The sequence below is a fragment of the Meleagris gallopavo genome, chromosome 4, assembly GCF_000146605.3.
Source record: "Meleagris gallopavo isolate NT-WF06-2002-E0010 breed Aviagen turkey brand Nicholas breeding stock chromosome 4, Turkey_5.1, whole genome shotgun sequence".
NCBI lineage: Eukaryota > Metazoa > Chordata > Aves > Galliformes > Phasianidae > Meleagris > Meleagris gallopavo.
In genome coordinates, this window is record NC_015014.2 from 61,730,930 (window position 1) to 61,753,984 (window position 23,055).

Genomic DNA, 23,055 nt, shown 5'->3' on the forward strand with positions numbered 1-23,055 from the left:
ACCAGCTGTGCTCACAGCATCAAATTGAAGGGTTGAAGAATAAACTAATCTAACACATATTTAAAAATCACCTCCACATGCTGTGATATCACCAACTCCCAGTGTTCTCACCAGCATGCCACTGCCCTGGTGTAATGGCATTATCAGGTCAGTAGACTCCAGCATTAATTTATTTGCTTTAACTTAGAATGACTAAATCCTGGTTAAGAGGTTTTTATTTTTTTAGATTTTATTTTTATACTTCTTTGCAAGCCCCTGACACATAAACACAATCCTTCAGTTCCCATTTTGTGTGTGGGTGTTAGGCAGCCGAACACAGATGGTTTGTGAGCATCTCAAAGCCATTTGTTTAGCAAACTAAATGCTTGCTTTATTATTTATAAGTAATCAAAGAGCACCTGCTTATTTCTTGTTCTGATCTATTCAGACAGAAACCAGTATTACATCCACAACACTGCCCTGCTGATGTTTATAATCGTGGCTGCGCTCAGTGGATGTTTATGCACAGCACTGCAGATATTTGGGTAGGAGAATCTGATAACTAAACAGGAATGTGGAAAGAGGAGCAGTGTACAGTCCTCCCAGGCTGCTGCTTCTTGCCCACATCCATGCAGCAATAATGCCTGGGAAAAATCTCAGTGGGGTAACAAAATGACAAAAGCACAGAGCTACAGTGAGGGACTTGCAAGAGTCACAAGCTCACTTCACATGATTAATCAAGAACCTGGTGAGTCAAAGGTCAGGACCAGTTCATAAACCATTCTATTTGCCAATTCATTCTTGCAATTTGTTGTTCCATCTGTACTGCCAGTCCCCCTGGTGTGTATTTTTTTTCAAGTTGAATAGATGGCTGCACCATTTTTCAACCTCCAGAACAGAGTGGAATATCAGATACCACTTTGATACATCAGAGCACATGATATCCATTATATTCCTGTAGGTGCCCAGTGCAGTCACCAAGAGCCTTGCCTTTGTTTTTGATGAGACCAATCTTGGGATATACGTCCTGAGAAATCCTTTCCTATGAGCTATGGGATCATGGGCTGGTATGACTGCAGGTCTGTTGTAAGTTATGCCTAACACCTTTGGCATTTGAAAAGTAGCCACTGATACAACTTGAAGATTTAGTGTGCATGGGAGTTTTACAAACAGCAACAACCTCAGCAGTGAGAAAAGTTAAATCTTCATGGAAGTTGCACCAAAAACTACGTAGCATCAAGTCAGGAGCAACACAGAGCTAGCACACAGACAACAAAAGCAGGTTTCTCTGCCCTGACCCACCAGTAACATAAGGATTTTTTAGGTAAACTATGTTGCACTAAATGTGCTATTAATTTGAAGTACGAAATAACCCAAACAGAGAGTGTGCATTTTATCTCTGTCTACATCTCACAAGAGCCCAGTGCTTCCAAATATAGCCAGCTGCTAGATTTTGTCAAAGCACAAACTCCTATTTCATGAGTAGACAGCATGAGATTCCTGAACCCCTGGGGAAGCATTTACGCTGGATAACAACACTGATATCCTGACCCTACAAAATGGACACACGTACTACTTTTATGGACATGAGTAATTGGATTAAAATTTCTGTTTAATTTTCCAGAAGGTTGAGGACAGTAACAAGTATTTTTAGAATCAGGGTTCCAGTGAAGAAGAGCATGTTATGTTTTACACTGGAGGAATACATTAAACAGTTGTTTGTGAAGTTTTACGTGACTCTCAGTTATTACAGGAAATGTCTGCAAAGGCAAAAAATCCCCAGCTTCGCACACAGCTGAAAACTCCTAATTCCCTTCCCACAGTATGTTGTTATACTTACCAATATTGCAGTACTTTCCTACAAAAGGTCCTTTGCAGTCACACACGGTTTTCCCACTGGAGGCAATCATTTTACATTCTCCGCCATTCATGCAAGGATCATGAACACAACCTACAAGCAAAAGCCAAAATCAAATAAAGATATAAACTTATCAAGAGAACCAGTCCAATTTTAACTTAATTTAGTACATCTTCTTCCTGTACATACATTTAAGGGAAATTTTCTTTTTACTCATTTTAGACCTACACCTGATATAAATTGAAGAAAAGGAAACTACTGATTTCTGCCTACTGAGGTCTGTCTCATTGCTTTCATTTTTATTGGATAATGTCAGCACAACTTTTGAAAAATATTATTAATGAACAATAGGTAAAAGGAGGTGGTGATTATTACTACTGGTGGTGATGATGGTGACATTTGCATTTCTTTCTGTACAGAGGGTTCTGCCAGTTCCAACTTTACCACTGAACTATGTTGAAATTTGTAATAACATATTTATTAGGCAGCTCAGCCCCTAATAATACATAGGGTCTGCAACAAGGAAACATTAAGTCTTCCCAAATTTCCTATCATGTCCATGGACTCCCACTGTCCTAGGAAGCCACCAACTCTCTCCATGCTTCAACTTCCACTTCTTTCAATTGGGAATAAATGTGCATACCTTCTTCAAAGGGCTTTTATGAAGCTTACTCAGTATTGTAAGTCTGGAGAGGTGGATCTGGTCAGCTGGATTCAATAACAGAATAGCCATGCTGGAGCATAGAGATGTGAGGCAAACTCTTTCACTTCCTACCCCATCTCTCCTTCCGAAGGGAGATGTCATGGTGGCTTCATCAGGTACATGACAACCCAGGGTGCATGCCCAGCTCTTTCTGACACCTCAAAACAAGGAGGAGGCTTCAAAACATAAGCTTTGCCCTGACTGGGAATGGGTATGTTGAATCTAAAGTAATGGGGACTCTGGGGTCAGTGCAGGGCAAACGGGATCCTGGAATCAGCTTCAGTTAACATGCTGGAAATTCAAGAGCAAGGCAGAGGAAGAAATCTCAGAGAAAGCAGCAACTTGAAGAGATTGTGGGTGTTCAGGGAAGAGTAAATGAGGATGTACCTCTCAGGCACCTTACAGTTCTGGAAGAGAGCTTGTGACACCAGAGATTTCACCACTTCCACTGTATTATCTGTCGGTATTCCTACACACTGTGGATCAGGATTCAATCACTGTCAAGGACAGCCTTAGGCTTGTCATTAAATTCAGCTTACTATATTTAATTCCTCAAGTAAGGATTGACAAACTGAAGCGATTTCCTGGGTCAGCATTACTGCTCATACATGGAAGGATGTGACCCCATTGTGAAAAGTATACATGAACAATGATAGCAGCCTTGCTATGATAACACCACTCAGGTTTTATATTGTTACTATCATTTATCCCCACTCTACACAGGTTAAGAGTTGCAATACAAAATAATGCACTTACTTTTGTGTTCAACTCTCAGGCACTCCATCTGCCCATCCACACAAATGCATTGCTCCACAGATCCTTGTTTGACTCTTGACCACCTCATGTCCACATCAAAGAACTCATAGAGACTATCATCAAAACATTTCTCTAAAATGAGGTTTGAAAAATAACACAGGTTTTCTGAGATTATTTCTTGCAGGGGATGGTGCCATGTATCCTACTCTCCCTTTCTCTCTATTGAATAGATACATTTGTTGACAGCTAGTGATTCTCCAACAAGCCATCCCCCAAAGTGTGAAGACACAAAGCCAGCATAGCAGCAGCTACAAAGACCTAAAGGCAGAGGTGACTTTCTCCTAAAGCTCTGTGAACATGATAGCATCACTTCAGCACCCCTAAAAGTTCAGCCACCAAATGCAAAAAGATAAAAATCAGTGATATATCACTGTGTCTGTCTCATTTTACAGCATCAGTCACAGATGATGCGCTATGCTGGAGAGCTAACATTGAAAAGGGCATCTTTGCTTATGTTGGGAGGCAGTCCAGAGCTGTAGGAAGAAGCCTTCGTTAAACAAATGCAAGCACAATTGGACGTCTTGTTGCAAAAGCCTGATTTTTCTCTTGGCATGCACTAAACTGGGAGTGACAGCACCATAAAACTGGAGAAATAACCCAAGCAAAGCTCTCCGGCCTCTCCTCCACCTCTGGCACTGCATTCCCTGCAGGCAGAGGAGCTGCAGAGGCATTAGGATTGGCATCACAGAAGCTGAAATGGCCCCAGGTCTACATATGCAGAAAGGATAAGGCGTCACCTGAAGTTCTGCTGCTTTTTCATGTCTCCCTGCCCTACCTATTGGATGGTATTATTAGTCACTTCCAAGGATGTAAGTGATATTTAAATCTTAAAAACAGCAAAGGGAGGGGAGAAGGCTCTTTGTGTTTCCCATAGCTTAATACCTCACTGGCTCAGAGCATGCTTGGATTTATAATTGTATAATCAAGTTATTTTCAGCTGTCCTGTCACTAATGGATGTCTGTCATAACCATTTGGAAGTCTGCCTACAGAAACAGTCATGCATAACAGCACTACCTTTTCATTAAGCAAACTTTAATGAGCTCTTCTTGCTGCCCGTATCTCTTGGAGTAACACTTGAGGAAGAAGATACTCACTCATCTGACAGTCTCTTCCCGTGAATTCCTCAGGACAGGCACAGTGGTATGTCCTACGACCATGAGCGAGAAAACAGGTCCCTCCATTTTGGCAAGGGTTGTTTGCACAGTAATCTAAATGGACCACATAAGAAGCTGTTGTTAATGTCTGCCAGATAAACTATGCTTTGTTGCGTTAGGAGTTGGCTTGGTTACCTTAACCATTTTGCTTTGATGCACAGTGGCTTTAATACCACCTCTTAATCTGAAACAGTGTTAATCCAACCAATGTATATTGGTTTTGTTTTGAGGTGCAGAACTATTACACTCATCCAGCTTTTTAAATCCATGTAACAAATCACTGTTCCGGATGTTTTCCCAGATGATAGGGCAAGGAAAAATGATTTCAAACTAAAAGAGAGGAGATTTCGACTGGATATAATGACAGAGGTTTTATATGATAAGAATGGTGATGCACTGACTGGCTCAGGTTGCCCAGGGAGGTGATGGATGCTCCGTTCCTGGAGATGCTCAAGGTCAGGTTGGAGGGGCTCTGAGCACCTGATGGAGCTGTATGTATCCCCATTCATTGCAGGGGAGTTGAACCAGATGACCTTTAAGTGTCCCTTCCAACTCAAACGATTCTATTCTATGAATAACTCGTCCCAGGGCGGAGGGCTCAGGCCAACCCGAGGCTACAGTAAAGAAGAAGGTGGGCCGAGGCCCACTAGATGGAGCTGTGCCTTTGCACTGGGGAGGAAGCCGTAGCTCTGGCTCTGCCCGGATTACTGCCCTGCATGCTTTGCATTTCAACAGAAATAACCAGGATTATGCATTTCTCTTTCAAATTACACCAAGGACCATCCTCCACAGAGGAATTTGCTGTGGATTTTTTGGATTATATCTAAAATGAGCAGACAGCTGGAACAAAGGAAAAAAGCTTTTGAAGCAAGGCACATCCAAATACATCGGGCCAAATGAGATTAAACCGGAGCAGAGCTATAGATCTATTTTTACAAGAATCTTCTAAATCATGGGAAAATAAGTTGGGAGAGTAAGTAGGGGATGTGCTAGGACAGCTCTCTCACAGTGCAATGGAAGCTTGACTTCCATCAAAGCAAGTCAAGTTGCGGAAGCTTTGGTGGCCACCTAAGCTCCTGATTGCAGTGACAAAGTGCATCTCCCCTGAAGTCAACCAACATCTTGTTTTTCACCTGCAGAAGAGATGGCCCAATAACTTGCCTGCATTTCATCCTCCTTGTTACAGCTACTCAGACTCTGTGAGAGGTTACTCAATCCAGGTGCTCCTTCAGCTGGAATGGTGTCTAAGCATAAGATGCAATGTGTGAAAACAAGCACACACATACAGAGCTAAGCAAAGTATGAAAGTCAGTTCCTGAACTTGGCTACAGCAATGGAAATGTGAAAGTTCCCCTACACAGATCAAAATATTTACTGTAGAACAGAGTGGTGTAATTGATGTGAAATACCAGCTCTGGGTGTATTCAGTGTTAGTTTCACTCCAGGATAACATCAAGGGAAAGCAAGTATAGGCAGCGATGATTCTACTGTTCGTGCTGTTTGGTAGTTATGAAATTTGTAGTGATGTAATGTTTCCTCAAAGGCAAAATTCGGTATTTCCTGTACCAATCACATCAAAACCATGACTGGCTCACTTGCTCTCCATCTTCAGGTACAGCATGGCTCTGTACAGAGGCTACACCTCATGACACCCACAAAGAGTACCTCCAGTCCCTCCTATCTTTCCTGGTTGGAGACCCTCAATGCATCCCGCTCCTCCCTCTGGCCAGACTTCCCCTGGCTATTCCACATCCCTTCCCTCCCGTCCTGGAGTCCAGCTCGAACTTCTACCTCCAAGAGGTGCTCCCAAGCAGATGAACACATCACTCTCCCTCTAAGAACTCCTACCCAACACTAACTATGCATTAAATGCGGAGTCCAAGTCCTTGCCTGTTCAGCCAGTGTCTAAATCTCATGGGAAAAACAACTTGTACTTGCTGACAGCCACCTTGACATCAACTTCACCTCTCAAAGGCTGTACAGGAGACTTGCCTCACCTCCCTAACTATATCTTCCCACAAAAACTTTTGGTTTCTGCCACCCACCTTCCCAGGGGCTGCTCTTCCTCAAAACCCCTCATGGGACAGAGCCTCTTCCTCATGCCTGCACAGCCCACGCGCCTCTACTTCTTCTTTTCATATCAGTTCAAACACCTCTTAGGAAAAAGAAATATCTTGTCTGGTTGTCTGTCACCTTCCAAACCTAGGCCACTCTGGAGTTCTGACTATTTGTCCAAGATTTCCAGATATTCAGCAGCCTGGTCAGAGCAGTAGTATTGACAGACTGTCCAAGATCTGACAGCTCCAAGCACAATGACACTGTGCACTTATGCACGTATATTTTGTATGTGTATGTGAGCTGTGCATGCACAGCCTGGTTGGCCCCTGTTCACGACTGTGTTTACCTCAGGCAGATCCTACACATGCTCTTCACAGGATTTCTCCGGCAGAAAAGGAAGATCCTCCTGAAACCTGAACAGGTATTTCCTAAAGGCAGAGTTAAAACTCCTGCTAATTTCAGGGGGGCTGAACAAGCACTGCAGGTGCTGTTTCTGTGAGCTCTGGCTCTGTGCTGCACAGCACAAACATTTCCCTCCAGCAGAGCCTTTATACAAGTGCTTCACTTCTCCCTGGAGCCAAAGGTTTGGTGATTAAACTTTCTCTGGAAATTGGCAGAAGTATTTTTCTGGATCGATGCCCCAAACACTTGCTGAACACCGACTTGTATGCAGCTCTGGTGGTTTCAAGCAGACTTCCCACATACATGGGGCAATTTAGATCTGGAGAGAGTCCATGCTTCAGCCTTTGATCCTTCCCCACCCCAATTCACACACTTTTCACAAATCTCCAGTCAAGGAGTCAAATCTCCCTGGAATTTCATTTTTTACTGCTTTTTGTGTACTATAAAGCAGCTGAGATTTCCTCAAAGTTGTAATATCTTAGCTCGATTTTTTTCACAATAAAATCATGTATCTTACACGTTTAGAAAATCATCATTATTCATTTGGGCTGTTGCTCCCTTCCCAGCTATCTTCCCAGCATGTGAGCTTTCCTCCATTTTCTTGAAGTTCCCTTCAGCCATTTACCACTCCTTCCTTTTGACCTCACCATAAACCCTTTGCCTTTAACCTGACAATCTGCTAAATGCATTTCAAGCCCAAATACAGCACTTGCTACTTAAAAAGTAAATAAATAGAACTATGCTTACAAATAAATCAACTTGTACAGACTTATTTAACTGTACAAAAACCTTAATGCTTCTGTATTTTCTTTGTAACAGCCAGCTGTGTTCCCTTCCCTCTCCCTCATTCTCCTTTCTCTTTTCTTTCCTCTTTCACACATATAATTTTCCTTTCTGGAGAGGAACTAGAAGCCAGGACAAGGTCTCTCCGGGATTATGGTACATTGACAGCCCTCAGCAAGAGGCAGGCTGTTGAGGGGGCTTTCTCTTTGCAAATCATCCTGTCCAACCCTATGGTGGATAACAGACAAAAATGATCTGGAGAGTCCCCAAAGCCTTGCTCATTTTGGAGACAAGACAAGAGAGTATCAGGACAGCAATGACGGGAAAGGAGAGGGACAGAGGTGGCATGAAGAACCCTGGGGCAGCAGTGGGGAGGATGGAGGGATCCCCAGTAAATCCAGCCTTCACTGGGGAGCACTCATCCTGGCCAAAATGACTATCTTGAGTCCCAAAAGTGTGCAGCTTTTGTAAGACCTGGTCCTCTGCTTTTCTGTGCAGGAGGAGCAGCAGGTGATGCCGAGGTGCTCCATGTCACAACAGTAAAGAAACAGCACAACAGAAATTCAGTGCACAAGACTGCAGAGGTAAATGGAAAAGGGCTGGAAAATCTATCCTGAGAAGGAGTTGAGGGGGAAAATAAAAACACTAACAAGAGTGAGGCAGGAATGCTCCTTTTAAATTCACAGCAGAATGTGAGTTACTGTTTCCAAGAGTCATGAATAAGCAAGTGAAGCCCTCACAACTTGACTCTTGCAAGCATGAACTGTCTATATTCAGCATTCACATCTGACATACTTGCATTACAAAGGCACATGCGTTGCTGCTTGTTATGGGATTAGGTCATTTGTCTCTGATCTACTGTTAATCTGTTTTAAAACCAGGCTGGAAAATAATTTAAAGTTGTTAAGTTTAAAATGATGATGTTGCACACTGCTTAATTTTAGATTCTCAGGATGATTCAGCTTGCATTGGCTTTTCAAGTGCTCTAGTAGATTGTAATCAGTTTGGCAATGAGACTCCTGACGTGACAAAGAACTCTGCAAGGGAAAGGTAGAAAATGCCCTTTGTTTGAAAGTGAGAAGCGAACAAGTAGGGGTACGCAGCCAGATCCCACAGACTGAAGAAGACAGGTGACATCTGAAAGTACCTCCAAAGAGAAAAGAGGAAGATGATCAACATTCAGATACAGATCCAAAATAGATACTGGGACATGAAGTCTGGTCAGTACATCAGATTTTTCAATGCTGGTCAGTCATTGTGCAAATGAGGCCTAGATATCTATATGTTCCTTACAAAACGAATGAGTTAGATGTTTCAGAGTAAGAACCCCAAGCCCATGAAGGCTGAAGGTGGGGACAGCAAGGGCCAGCCATCAAGGCAGTGCTGAGGGCAGCATGATCCCCACCAGAATACCTGGGACATGGTGCCTTCACCCACAGCATTGCTTAGAAGTAGCATATAGACAGAGTTTGCCACAGACCTCAGCTTCTCCATTTAGACAGACTTTCACTATGTGTGTAATCACAGCACTTGAGTGTGGTGACCCTGTTACAATGCTCTTCTAAGTAACCCTTTCGTTGCACCTCAGTACTCCTGCAATGGACCACCTGTCCTCTTGTATTCTCTACAGCAGCCCAAAACACGAAGAAGCTTGGCTGTCATAGAATCACTGAACCATCATAGGATCATTTGAATTGGAAGTGACCCCTAAAGATCATCTAGTCCAACTCTCCTGCAATGAACAGGGATGCCTACAGCTAGATCAGGTTGCACAGAGCCCCATCCAGCCTGACCTTGAATGTCTCCAGGGATGGGGCATCTCCAGTGCTTCACCATCCAAAGGAGAGCTGCTCCTGACTGAGATCACTAGAAGGAAAATCTAAAAGACAACTCCAAGCTGATGATCAGCTCTGTGCTCAGCTCCAGCAGGAGCTCAGATTTCCATGTTTGCTCTGCCATAGTTTCTCTCTATGGCTTCGGGTTAATCAAGAGTGAATTAGACTCTGTAGTATTCATAGCCTGATGCTATGGTTATGTAGACTCACAGGAAGCTCTTGGAAACATTTAATGTGAAGGCTTGTTCTGTATTCACAAGTTAAAAGCCACAGAGAAGGCACAGACTACTACTACATGTGGAAAATGGGAAGCAGGCACACACAGTGACTCAGCAATGGCTCGCCTTACCTGAGTGCTCTGTAGAGAGCAACGTGCAGTACCCCCATTTCCTGTCCCGATCGTAGTTATGTGTTGTTGAACACCTGGAAAGAATGAAAAGTGTGGTTTAGCACAGCTTCAAAGAGCCCAGATATTGCATCAGGTGAATCAAGAGTCTCCATCACAATCACAGAGCATGAAGGGCAGCCATGGGAAGTTCATTTACCCCACTGTTGTGTGCAGCATATTGGAAATTTTTACTTAAGATAACAATCCTGCAGAGAAAATGTTTATGAAGATTTACAGGATTACAGCTACCCTTAGAGGACCCTTGTGTCCTTGAGAACATTGCTTCAGTATAGCTAGGCATCTTCTTTTTGTCCTCAGTCCAGAAAGGTCAAGTACACGGCTGCACTGAAACTATCATAGAATTACCAAGGTTGGAAAAGACCTCCAAGACCATCCAGTCCAACCATCCACCTACTACCAATATTTCCCCACTAAAGCATGTCCCTTATTACCACATCTAAGCATTTCTCAAACACCTACAGGGATGGTGACTCATCCACTCTCTAGGCAGACTGTTCCAGTGCTGGATCATTCTTTCAGAGAAGAATTTTTTCATAATATCCATTCTATATGTCCTTGACTCTTTGTTATATGGAAATTCATTCTTGTTTTCCTGATTAACATCTATTTCATTCAAACTCTCAATACCAGAGGAAAAAACGTATGCGCTTTTGTGGGTTTTTTGTTTTGTTTTTGCTAAAGACATTCTGCTTAATTTATCTCAAATCAAATGCAGACTAAGAATGAGATGTGGAAGCAGGACCTAAGATCTCCAAATAATCCTCCAGGGGGGATGACGGGGAGGGGAAGTCTGCTTTCTGTTTCTAAGATTAGAAAACAAAAGACAGAAATGAAAAACTAAACAAAAGCAAATAAATCATGTCTCCTGTATTCATTACAAAACAAGCCAAGCAGGACCCAACCCTTTTCTCATGCCTGCCTGTTACCTTCAATGATCTGCAGAGGCAGAAGACAACCCACAGATGGACCTTCTCCTTGCTTTCCGTGGAAAATGTATTTTATGCTCACTTCCTTTAAAGTATTTCTACTTTCCAGCTTGTCTGATGAATGGAGGAAATAATTGACATGGGGATGGTTTCCAGAGGCACAGATAAAACCCTGCATTTCTTTTGAAACCTGCACTTGAAACCACAGGCACTTTGCAAATGTTACCAAAGCACCATCCAGATGGACTTTGACAATTGTGTGATCTGTGTACTTCCCTTGCCCTTATCCCTCTGTTGTCTCCAAGATCCATCACACTCCAAGGAGGGTTAAACTTATATTCCTTTCTTGCAGAGGTAGACATAGGCTTCTCAAGGTCAGACAGGCAGTGGCTGAAAGAAACCTTAACACCACAAATCCACATCTTGCCTCAGCATCCCATGCATCAAAACTCTGTTTCTAGCCACTCTTGGCACCAAGGGACACGGTTTTGGGATGTGGTTTAGTGATAGAACTCAGTAGGTCAGGTTGGCAGTTGGACTTGTGATCTTGAAGGTCTTTTAAAGACTAAATGATCATCTGATTCTGTGATACTAAAATAAATATCAGCTATACTTGCTGTCACTACACATGGAAATATGTGGCTATTAGGCATAGCAAGCAACAGGAGTTAGCTTTATTTAACGTCAGATAACTTATTATGTGCAATTTTATCATGTACTGAACAGTTACGTTATCTTTCTACCACAGAACTTTACAAGCTAGAACAAAATTTTATTGTAGAGCACAACTACCATTTTAACTGCCTTATACTAACCCGTCATTAGATTCTATGAAGTATTTTAAATGCTTTATTTTCTACGCAACATCTGAATAGACTGCGCATAATAGTTTAGGTGACCTTAATCATAAAAGATTCATTAAAAAAAGGTACTGAATAATCCAGTGCAGAACAAAGTGACAACCTTAAAGATGCACTTTTCTCACAGACATTAAAGTCCATGATGATCTGAGGGAGTTAAGGGAAATTTCCTTGTACTCTTTAGTGGGAAGCAGATCGTGTTCTTTTAAAGGTCTGCAGCACACAAGGATTACAGTGACTCTCAGTAGTGTGTCAGTCGTGTTACTGTTGGCAAAACAGGCTCAGACATTTCAGTAACAATGGAGAAGAAAGAATAAGCGCTTTCTGACTGACATAATTATTAATTTAGCAGAGAGGTGTTACACTGGGCAGCACGGGAGAGGCAAAAGAAAAGGTTCCACATACACTTAAAAGCAGAACTGAGTCTGTCAAAATGAATTTAAGCAAACTCAGCAGGATAAAAATATATGAAAAATGATGCTCTCTAGATTCTGTCAGGCAGATACCAAGTTCCAAGCAAACAGAGAACTAGATTTTTGCTTCCTCAATGCTTTTTTTTCTTTTTTTTTTTCTTCTCCTGTCATTGGTCCTGACTGCTTCTTCTACTGGCTCCTCTCATCCAATGCTGTTATTCTACAGGGACTATGAATATATTAATCTCACCCTGTGCTAGTAGGCTGCCTGCACATTTGTATCAACCTTTCATGTTTTCTGCCATGTTCCTCTTACTCCACAGAACAAGCTCAACACATCCTCAAAGCTATTTCACTATTCATTGGCGTCCATTACATCCTCAGTTTCTCTGTCCCTACGCTGTTTCGTCTTTTCTGGAAGTGAGAATGAAATTCAGCAAGACTTCCAGCTAATTTTTTCCTCTCTAACACAAACGGCAAATTTACATGACCTCTTTAGTACCTGGTAAGAGACTGCTAAACGGGAATTTATCAGTGAAAACAGATTATAATTAAAGAGAAATGCAATATAGGATTCTGTTAAAGGAAGTTTGTTACTAGAATACTGAAATTGTTTTGAATAAATATTTATAAAGATGCCACGTTGTTTGTTGCTCTCAGAGAAAGCAGGAAGAGATTTCTGCTGTCAGAACTCTGACTTGTGTTGAAATATTTATTTTTACAAGCCATCAAAGTCATGCCTGATCTTCTTAACATATTTAGCCCTTGGAATCAACACTGCATTTCATAAATGAAATGCCCTCCTTTGTGTTAAGATAGACACTACCCTCTAATTTCTGAAGTAGGACAGTATTTTTATTAAGCCTAATATGATGAGTTAACACATGATATTTGTTTAGTATAGGTAGTATAAGAATGCATATAAGAAAGCAAAAGCCAATGGAAGCCAAAAAAAAGTCCTGATTTGAGTCATACCTTAAGGATTAAGGACGACTCCTTAGGTACACAATCTAGCACTCTCTTAGGTCTGATAAGGCACAAAACCTCCTCAGGTTAAGAAAAGCATTCAAAAAGTAGCAAAACTGTGTGCTATTTTCTCCTAGTCTGATCTCCTTGCATTTGTCCCTGGTCTCCCACAATCCCCATCCTTGCAGCTCGCAGGCAGGAGAAAGAGGGGGATGAGCCTTCTTCTTGCCTGCTGTGTGCCCCTAAGGATCAGCTGTCAGCAGCAGCCACGTATGGGCTGGTTCCAGGTCACACAAACATGCCCAGAGTACATTTCCCAATTGCCCTTCAGGTCCCTGTTCCCAGCATCTCCATGCCTAAAGTCACACACTGGATTGCTTTTAGCACGTGAAAGAAGAGTAAATATTCTCCAGCAGGTCAGCCACAGGGTGAAATGATCTGTCAAAACTAAACAGCTCCAGCCATTCTCCTCATCTTCATGCTTGTAAATCGCTTTTTAAAAAAAATAGGAACTACAACTGCATGTTCTCCAAGGTCACCTGGAAAGCATGCTCTAACCTTGGATCTCATACATACCCTGCCTTTCCATTTCCGTGGTCTAACTTCTTAATTACTGATGCTTTGTGTATTTATTTTTAGCAAGACTCATCTTAAGAACTGCTTGAGAACAATTGAGTTCTGTTGGGCCAGCAAAACGCACTCTATCTCCATCCTGAAAACATGTACGTACATTTTCTTTAACAGACCTCATCTCTACATATGTATTTTTTTCATTCCTGATAGCTATTTATTTCCTGTTTTATCATCTTTAGCTTCTGTTAACATGCTTGTTAAAAAGATACATCTGCAAAATTACTCTCATATATTTGCTACTTGCTAGAGTTCCCACCTAACTACCCTTAATCCTAAAAGGATAATAAGTATTCATAACAACTTACATGTTTGAAAGAATAGCCTTCATCCAAAATAAAGAACCTGGTCTTAAACATACTAATAGAATGAACTTTTACCCACAAGCAGGAACACTACACCACATGAAAATAATCTGATGAAAATCAGGATAGAACAAGGAGACATTAGGGGGAAAAGCCAGCTTTCCTCAAAGATCAGCATGTCCCTGCAGCAATACAAATACAGTCCATGCAAATCAACAGATTCTTTAAGAAGGTCATTGCTTACAGGTGGTCCTTATCTTCCCTTTTTCCCTCAGCAATGGCTAACTCCTTGTTCTGGCTCATTCTGTACCAGCTGTTACCAATCTGAAGGCCAAGAAAAGAACATTTCTGTAGGCGTTAAGCTTTCTGTGGCCTTAGGTACCCTGTGACTGGGTTCATTCCCATCTGTATGCTCTTTGATCCAAAGGCTGTGAGCATCAGCAGGGTAACATAATTGCTCAGTGAATGTGAGAATGAACCCGTGTTAATTATTACAAAAACAAGAAAAAACACTAAAAGCATTATATCTTCCTTTAAACACTGTCTTTATTTGTGAGAAATGTTAACTTACCATTTCTTTTGGGAAAATAGATTTGATAAACACGAGTGATAAAGCCTTCCACCATACCGGAAAGGAAATGTGCATAAATTTCCATCCTCTGTAAACACTGCAATACAAGAATAAAAACCTCACCATGCAGTTGAACACCAGCCCACAGGTGTGTGCATAAATGAATTAGGTTGTTATTATATTAAATTGTAAGTCATCACAGAATGGCTCAGGTTGGAAGCACCTTCAAGGATCATCAAGTTCCAACTCCCCTGCTACAGATAGCTAACTTCAAGACAACTTTATTATGTAAGAAAAAGACTGAAATCTCATATAATTACTAAATCAACAGAGAGTGATGGGCTCTGTGGTAAATAGAGCATTTCAAGTTCAAAATACATTGCAATTTCTGGTACAGCAAATGGCAATTACATTCATTAATTGCAATTATCATTTCTAATTGCGTAGTATTGTAATAGCATATTAAATTGATTTCTGCTGTAGTATCCTTCCAGGCTACCTATCACTTTGTAACATCTGTTTAAAACAATTAAGCCACAAGGCAGTACAAGTTGAAATAGAAACAGCCAGGGGAAAGAGGATTTTAAAGATTAGGGGGTGACAGGGAATTCTGATCTTACCACCTTCCCCTTAGGATAAGTGGATAGAAATTGATGGGACAGGTATCTGAGAAGGGCAAGTGTTCTATTTGCCAAGTCAATGATAGCTGTAATATAAGAATGGGTAGTGGGAGTCCAGCAGAAAAAAATCCTTCAAGATGAATGTTGAGAATGAAAGAGACTGGAAACAGAAAAGACAACAAAAAACTGTCAGAGCTTATTTAACCATTAAACTAAAACAAATCTGTTTTGATTTGAAACCAGCTGCTGGGATAGGTGAGGAATGGGGCACAGAGCCATGGTCAAGTGCCTATTTCCACTTCTTGGTGATGACATCACCCTCCTCATCCTGAGCTACCCCTGCAGTCACAGCTGGGGCTCCTGCACAGCACTGTGATATCTGTTAACCCTGGCAAGCCCTGACACATCACCTCAAATCACTGCTGAGGCCAGTTATTAGCACTATGTGAAAAGCAACCCATCCCTGTGGTCCAAGCCTTTCTAGCCAGCTGAAATTATGGTCACCCTATTGGTCTTGGCTGTCCCTGTGTCAGTGCAAAATAGTTACCGCAGTCACTTTGCTATCTCTTCTTGAAGCCTCGTGTTCATTGTCTGAACTAACTGGATGAATGTTCAGATATTTACCTTCAATGCTTGATAGCTCCCATTATAAGTAGCTAGAACGTTGTGAAAATAATTCCATTGAGAAGACATATTTAATCCAAAAGGTCATTAAAGACTGTTCTAAGCTACAAGGCACAAGTTACAGCCCAATTCACACAAACCACAACAGCAAAAGCACAGGCAATAAAGGCTTTAAAACTGGAAGTCTGCAATGTATGCATGCAGCCAGGATGTCTGAAACTTCAGGTTTCAAAACAAATGCAACACAGTAAATTGTATGGAACTCAAACCCTCCTCTTGCACAGAGATCAAGGGCAGTTGCAGAAATTGAACCCATACATTCAAAGAGCTGCTTATGTACTTTAAAGCATAGGGCAGACACAGCTCTGAGGAAAATAAAAGGAGTTGCACATCACAGCCCCACCATGTTAGGAGACAGGGTACGCCACACAAGCTCAGAAAAATGAAAATCTCATCAGCGTTTTCGCATTAATCCCCACCTGAAGGAAAATTACCTGGGATGCCTGAGCTAATCCCAAGTTCACATCTACACAGAAATTAATAGTCATAACCATGCCATAATCCTTATGCATGTTGAAACAAAGACAGGCTTACTGCTGGCTTGCACAGTGTGGATGCAGATAGGCAGATTGTTCTTACTGTCATGAGAACTATTGGATTTGACTCTGTACCTTGCAGGTGAGCGAACTCATGTTTTGAGTCTCTTCCTGGCCCAGATTTACGGTGCTACAAAGAGAAAAGAAAGAATGTGGAATGAAGAAAGGAATTCACTCTGGGAAACATCCTGTAGTGAAAAATGTGCCCTCAAACTGTATTTCTCTCAGTTCTTCCACACAGATCTCATTATTTGCATCTGATTTCAGCTGGGGCACAATCTGATGAATGGGAGTAAATAAACACTGGATAGCAGAAGCTCACTGTTAAACCAGGAGAATCTAGCACAATACCATTAAGGCTAAGGCTCTGCTCCATTATATCTTGCTACTGCCAAGAGACACATCTCCTATCTTCCTCTGCAAAATGAATGTATGCATTCTTGGGCCAGCTCACAGTTACAAATAATATCCTAGGATTTGACTTTTCCTGCCATTTAGCTGTATCCCTCAGGGCATTAGCTAAGAAAGCAACCTCAACTTTATTTGGGCTTGCCAGTCAGCAAGCAGAAAGCATCATTGCTCGTTAGAGCTAATCTGAAACCACAGGAAATAATAAAAAATGGGGAATACTCATAAAATGGTGCTGCCGCCAAAGGTGCTGACAGCTGATCTATCGCAAAATAAAAATTTCACAAAAACAGTCAAGGAAGCAGCACATCATGAACATGGATGTGGATACAGAATGCAATAAGTAAGGGATAAGGCAAAGCTGTTGCTAAGATATACTGACAGAACTTGATCATTTCTGAGGAAGAAACAATTTTTGCACTCAAACTCCACACTACTTCTGTCTGCATTAGGCAGTCTGCAATGCCAAGGCTGAGTTCTGTCACTGGCATTGTGAATATCCCCTTCTGCCCCAGCATAGAATGTTTAAGAAGATACTTCTGCAATTTGCTCAAATAGTTGGGATTACAGCATCACTTAAGTACATCTGGGCTAGTTTTAATGTAGTTTTAATGATGAAGTAAAAATAACTATAAAGATACACAAGTGTGGGCCTGAGATACCAGCTATGCAGAAGGGATGAGCTATCCTACAAACACTGCTTAATCAACACTTGCTGTGGGCCTTGATCTAGCAAACCCCTCTGTGTTTGAAGCACTCATTCTTTCCAACTGATTGGTGTCATCACTCATCCAGCCCCGGGCAGCAGTGCCCTGCCAGGCAGCACGTCGCTGATCCGCAATCAGACTTACCTTCTTCATACAGTCACCGCTCAGAGCCAGAGCCAAGACGAGAGCGAAAGGAGCACAGGCTTTCATCTTCACTCCCCTCTCACTGAGGTTTTGCCTGATGGAAGGAAACTTCCAGGGCTGGGCTGAAGCAGGAGGGTGAATAAGCAACGAGTTTTCTCTAAGGACTGCAATTTGTTTGACTGTAGGGTATTTTAGTTCTCTAAGTAAGCAGAGCTCTTATCGTTGTTAATCATTAATGCCTTTGTGGGTAGATGGGAATGCTATGTAGCAAGATACACTGCCTAAACTGCATGGAGTTAAGAGTTTATCATGTGTCTGACCCTGGCTGCTGGTTGTCAGTGTCCTTTCTTCTTCCGTAGAACTCAGCAGGTGGTAAGGGCCCCTCCAGAGCGGCTGATCCAATGGTGCTTGTAATCAGGAGCTGTCTAGCACCCAGACACTTTCCATCTCTTTCCTCTCACAAAGAGGGAATAATAATAATAGGGAGCTCCCAGCAAGCCCTCTCAGAAAACAACATTGTGTTGCAAAACATGGAACAGATCAATGCCAATTAGACATAGGAATTACTCATTAACAGATGGTTACCTATCCAACCGTGACTGACAACAACAGTCTTTTAGCAACAGATTGCAAGAATTAGAAAGAGGGAACACACCAATGACAAAACATTTGCAGCACTGAAGACCTCCCTTCTGCAGCTGCCTGAACAAGCCCTTCTCAGTCTGTAAGTGCTTGGCTGTGATAGCTGCACAGGAGAACTAATGGGGATGCAGAAAGAATTGCTAAAACTGAAATTTCACCAGCAGAGTCTGTTTCTGTTTCAGCTCCACCTTGCCCCACAACCAAAATCCACAGGTTTGGCTGGTAGAACTGTGCCTGTGCTTGAGGCTCAAGCCAGCCATCGCTGTCAGGCAGGGACCACACCTCTTCACACCCAAAATGCACAGAGCAGCAGCAGCAGACAGAATCCCATAGTCCTTGCTTAAGTTTTGCTCCACGCTTTGAAGTTTCACAGTTATGGAAGGAGTAGGAGTTTATGTTTTAACCCAACAAGATTGGTGGTAAGGCCCTGGGCCTGAGTGGAGCTTCCCATCACCATTTTGCCAAGATGGTTTATAGTGCTGGAGGGAATTTCCACTGGATGTGCTATTATACTGCTGTGTCTGTCATCAAAGTAATAGCTCTTGTTAGCACAATTATGAGATGCAGATTTATGGACAAAACTTTCCTACTGACAGTAAGGCTTCAAAGAGCAAAAACCAGGTGGATTTGGAATTGTCTCCCCACGCTCTAGCAAAGAACAAACAAGCGGAAAAAAATTTGCCTTTATGCATTGTTTGTTGGCTGAAGATTTGAAACAAATAAAGCTTCGGCATAGATTAATGGCATAGATGTGTCATATTTTTCCTCAGTTTACAAATAGGAAATAAGAGGTGCAGACAGACTGGGCTCCCCGGGGACACCTGGCAAAGCTGAAACATAGGTTTCTACTTCCTGCCCTCATGATCGATGTCATCCGGATTTAATCTTTAAACTCCTATACAATAGCTTGTAGACACAGCTTAGTATCTAGGCTCCTGAAATTGTGCAAAGAAAGAAATTTTTTTAAAAAGCCATTGGCTGCTGTTCCATCCAGTGTTGCCAAAAGCTCTGCAGAGGAGCAGGAACTGGACAGCTAGGGAGGAGGAAGATACTTCTTTAAATGCTGTTGAGATGCTTCCTTCCACATACTTCTAGAATAAAATCCTCCTCACCATCCACTTCTGGGACCAGAAGCATGGCTTTTCAGTGATGACCAAGGCAGCTTGTAGGAAAGCCTTTACATGTTCCTAAACTGAAGAAAGTGGAAAAGAAAGGATGTGTTCCCTGAATATATGTCTGCTCCTGGCTGTTCTATGTAGGCATTGAATTACAAGCAATAGTCACGGAGTGTCTTTCTGGAGAGTCACAATTCTAACATTTTGGCTGAAACTGATTCTGTAACTTAAGGAAAAGGAGGAAGCAACATCAGGAGCTACTTCACTTGCTAGGGCATAGCTGGCACAAAGCGAAAGGAGAAGACATTAAAGGAAGCGACTGCAACAGGAGCTGCCAGAGAAGCACCCCTTTGTAATGGGAATCACCCCTGAGTAAGATATGTATAGCAACCCAACAGTGACTCCAGGGTTCAGACAGATATGAATCACCCCAAACCCTAGCTACTACATGAACTACCTGCACTGGTTCAGCAGAGAGGTGTCTGAGCAGGTCTTACAGCGATAGGGAAAAGGTAAGATTTGAGAATTGTTTAAAATTATGTTAAATGATTAGTGATCTTTGGGTTTTTTTCATAACCAGAAGAAAGTCTGCCTGCTTCTATTAGGCATTTTCTGGAATCTGAGAATCTACTCAGAAAAGTGGAGATTTGGTTTTGATACTGAATTCTCAGAAACCGCAGAGGGCATTGGGCACTTGGGACTTCATGGGGATAAGGAATGAGGGAGGCTGCTGATATTTGTGTCATACACTGTGAAGCTCTCGGTCACAGCACAAGAAACATGCGTGATGGACAGTTTGGGAACAGACTTGGGGAAAGAGCTTAGGGCTCTCCAGTAAGCACAGCCTATTTTAGTTACTCACTAACATCAGTGCTGCAATTGTGGGTGCTCAGACATTTACAGGAATCACAGTGTGTGACCTTGGGACTCGACTAACCAAAGACGGAGGCAGAGCACCGCATGACGACCCATGGGTCGGGCAGATGAGCCCATGCAGCTGCTCTCCTTTGCCTTCTCAAGTCACTTCATCTGTGACTCATCATTTCCAGCATAGTGCTGGAAACTGTCTGTATAGGGAGAAAATAGTCATATGTGGATAGAACAAATACCACCAGATCAACAAGAGAAGGGATGAAGATGTGGGAACAATCCCTATCACTCTCAGGATGGAGTCCCTAACCTTAAATTTCAGACTTCTTCAAGTGCTTGTTTTGAGTGAGGCTCCAGAAAACACTGAAGACATATATACACACACACACACACACACATATATGTATATACATATATATATATAAATAGAAGAAATCTGAAAACAGGAAATAGAGAAAAGACCCGGTGTTGGGGTGCTATTGGCCAGCTGCAAAGTCTGAACCCTGTATTGCACCTTATCCCACCAGCAAAACTGCAGCTCTTGTTTTACAAGAAAATCCCATTTTCCTTTTAAAGAACGGCTTGTCTCGATTCTTAAATTTTTTGCACATGATATTGAACATTTCATGTGAAGTACACATAATCTAAATGCATTCAGAGCCAGCCTCAGCTACTGCTGAAGTCAATGAAAGGTTTCAGAGTAGCACTGGGAAGTCTTTATTATGTTTGCAGGCTGTAATCCTACCGTATCAACAGCAAAAAACCCTCCATTTCAGCAGTTATTTTCCTTTTATAATAACATCATCATGGGAAAATGAAAAAGCAAATAAACACACAATAAATGAACAGAAAGAAATAGAAATATGAGCTACAGGGGGTATATCACATACTGATTGTTCTGCCTCATATGTTTGCCTTTTCCTCACTTCCCACACTGCAATGGTTTTATCTCTCCAAATTTTACAACAATTATTAAAAGCCCAGACGGAGCCCAGACTCTGAACTACTGAGTAACAATGAAGTGATATTAACAGCAATCCTTAATCATTCAATATAAACAAAAAATAACAAAAAACAAGTTGTTAACCTCCAACATTAAACAGTAAAATTGCAGCTTTCCTTATCAAGGCACATACTAGACATAAATGGAGAAAACAAGTTTAGACACCTCCATATGCGTTCCTACCTGTCTATCACCTATTGAGCAGGCTGGGGGAGGAATGTCCCATGACAGAATGTTTGGCAGTGTTTTCCAAGTTTCATTTCTTGATCAATGTTAACATTTCTGAGAAATTTACTGCACTGTTACTACAAAACAAGAAAAAATATAATCTCTTCTAACAAATGATCCCCTCATGTACTTTTGCAAACATTTATGCTTTTTCAGATCATGTTTTTTTCTCACAGTTTCCTCTTCCCTTTTGAAGGCAATACATGGCAGCCAACTAACGACAATGTTGCCTCCTGAAATAATCTGATTTCTGATTAATTGATATTAACACTACAAAGCCCCAGCCTACTGCCCTGGCTAAGGAACTAAGTGCCAGATATGGACATCGGCCCACGGACAAGTGCCATCACCTTGCTGCAAACCTTGCTGTTGGAAAGGATTTCCTTCATCTCTGTGGCTTGAGATCATTCCCCTCATCTGTTCTTGAGAGCATTTACCAAAATTTGGCTGTCCCTCTTAATGAATATCCTAATCACCAAAACAGAGGCTAATACTCCTGGGATCCAAGGCTGTTGATTTTTTTTTTTTTAAGACTTAAGGCAAGACAGGAACCCTTTGCAGGGAGTGTGGCTTAACAGCTGCCTTGAGGAGCAACCTCAGCCTGATTGCTTACATCCCAAACCAGGGTCTTCACCACTGCACAAGACATGAGCCTCCATCTCTTTCTCTCTTCTCTGGAGCATGCCTGGAGAAAAGCCACTGTGCTCCTTTGCTGAAGACATGTGGAATGGAAGAAAGCTGAAACTGTTTTGCTTACTTCAGCAAGGGAAAACAAAAGCCTGGGTTCAAATCAAGATGAACAGTGCCCCAAACTGATGAGTTATTTATATGGACCCCCAAAAGGCACCACTTTCCACATATTTGCATTACAATAGCAAACACCTCTTGATGTCACCTCTCTCACCCTGTCTCCGAGAGCTTCAGAAATCCTGAGGGCAAAAATCTACGTGGTTTTGGCTTCCACAAGAACTGCAGCCCTGTTTCATCCACAGCTGCACCAGACTTTGTTGGTAATATTTGTGGCCATGCAAAACCTCAGCCACAGTGAAGCACAAACCATCCACCACTCTGCCAGAGCAGCGAGGCTGGTAAAAGTACATCTGCAGAGGTCTGGTTTCTGGGCAGCTGGGCTGCAGTAAACATGGATTTGCAACTGTTGTGCTGTAGCAGATACTGCTGTGATTTAAAGACATGCCTTCACCCAAATGTTTACTCCTCCTCAGCCCTCTCGCTTCCCACACTCCTCCAGCACTTCTCCTGGCTTCCCTCACCCAGAGCTCACAACTCTCTTCTCTTCTCTTCTCTTCTCTTCTCTTCTCTTCTCTTCTCTTCTCTTCTCTTCTCTTCTCTTCTCTTCTCTTCTCTTCTCTTCTCTTCTCTTCTCTTCTCTTCTCTTCTCTTCTCTTCTCTTCTCTTCTCTTCTCTTCTC

At 42.1% G+C, this 23,055-nt stretch overlaps 2 protein-coding genes across 2 annotated transcripts in view; both read right to left on the bottom strand.

Annotated features, from left to right (window-relative positions):
* Positions 1-141, bottom strand: part of LOC104910869 (regulator of G-protein signaling 12-like) — a 26,735-nt gene extending 26,594 nt beyond the window's left edge. Inside the window, 1 exon segment of the mRNA XM_019615163.1 lies at positions 72-141. Within this exon segment, the coding sequence (XP_019470708.1) occupies positions 72-141 (70 nt within the window).
* Positions 142-1,769: 1,628 nt separating this feature from the next.
* LOC104910860 (hepatocyte growth factor activator-like) lies at positions 1,770-17,980 on the bottom strand. Its single transcript, XM_010710487.3, has 7 exons — positions 17,769-17,980; positions 16,585-16,639; positions 14,670-14,766; positions 9,939-10,012; positions 4,452-4,565; positions 3,297-3,428; positions 1,770-1,930 (listed from the first exon to the last, which is right to left on the bottom strand). The coding sequence occupies exons 1-7, from the start codon at positions 17,832-17,834 to the stop codon at positions 1,785-1,787; spliced, it is 684 nt and encodes a 227-aa protein (XP_010708789.1). The 5' UTR covers positions 17,835-17,980; the 3' UTR covers positions 1,770-1,784.
* Between the last annotated feature and the right edge of the window lie 5,075 nt (positions 17,981-23,055).

What these genes read in the sequence shown, in the direction of transcription:
- LOC104910860 (XM_010710487.3), bottom strand. Translation starts at nt 17,834, where the DNA reads ATGAAAGCCTGTGCTCCTTTCGCTCTCGTCTTGGCTCTGGCTCTGAGC. An exon ending in GCGGTGACTGTATGAAGAAG is followed by an intron (nt 16,640 to 17,768) that starts GTAAGTCTGATT and finishes TTCTCTTTGTAG; the next exon opens with CACCGTAAATCTGGGCCAGG. An exon ending in TGAGTTCGCTCACCTGCAAG is followed by an intron (nt 14,767 to 16,584) that starts GTACAGAGTCAA and finishes CTTGTATTGCAG; the next exon opens with TGTTTACAGAGGATGGAAAT.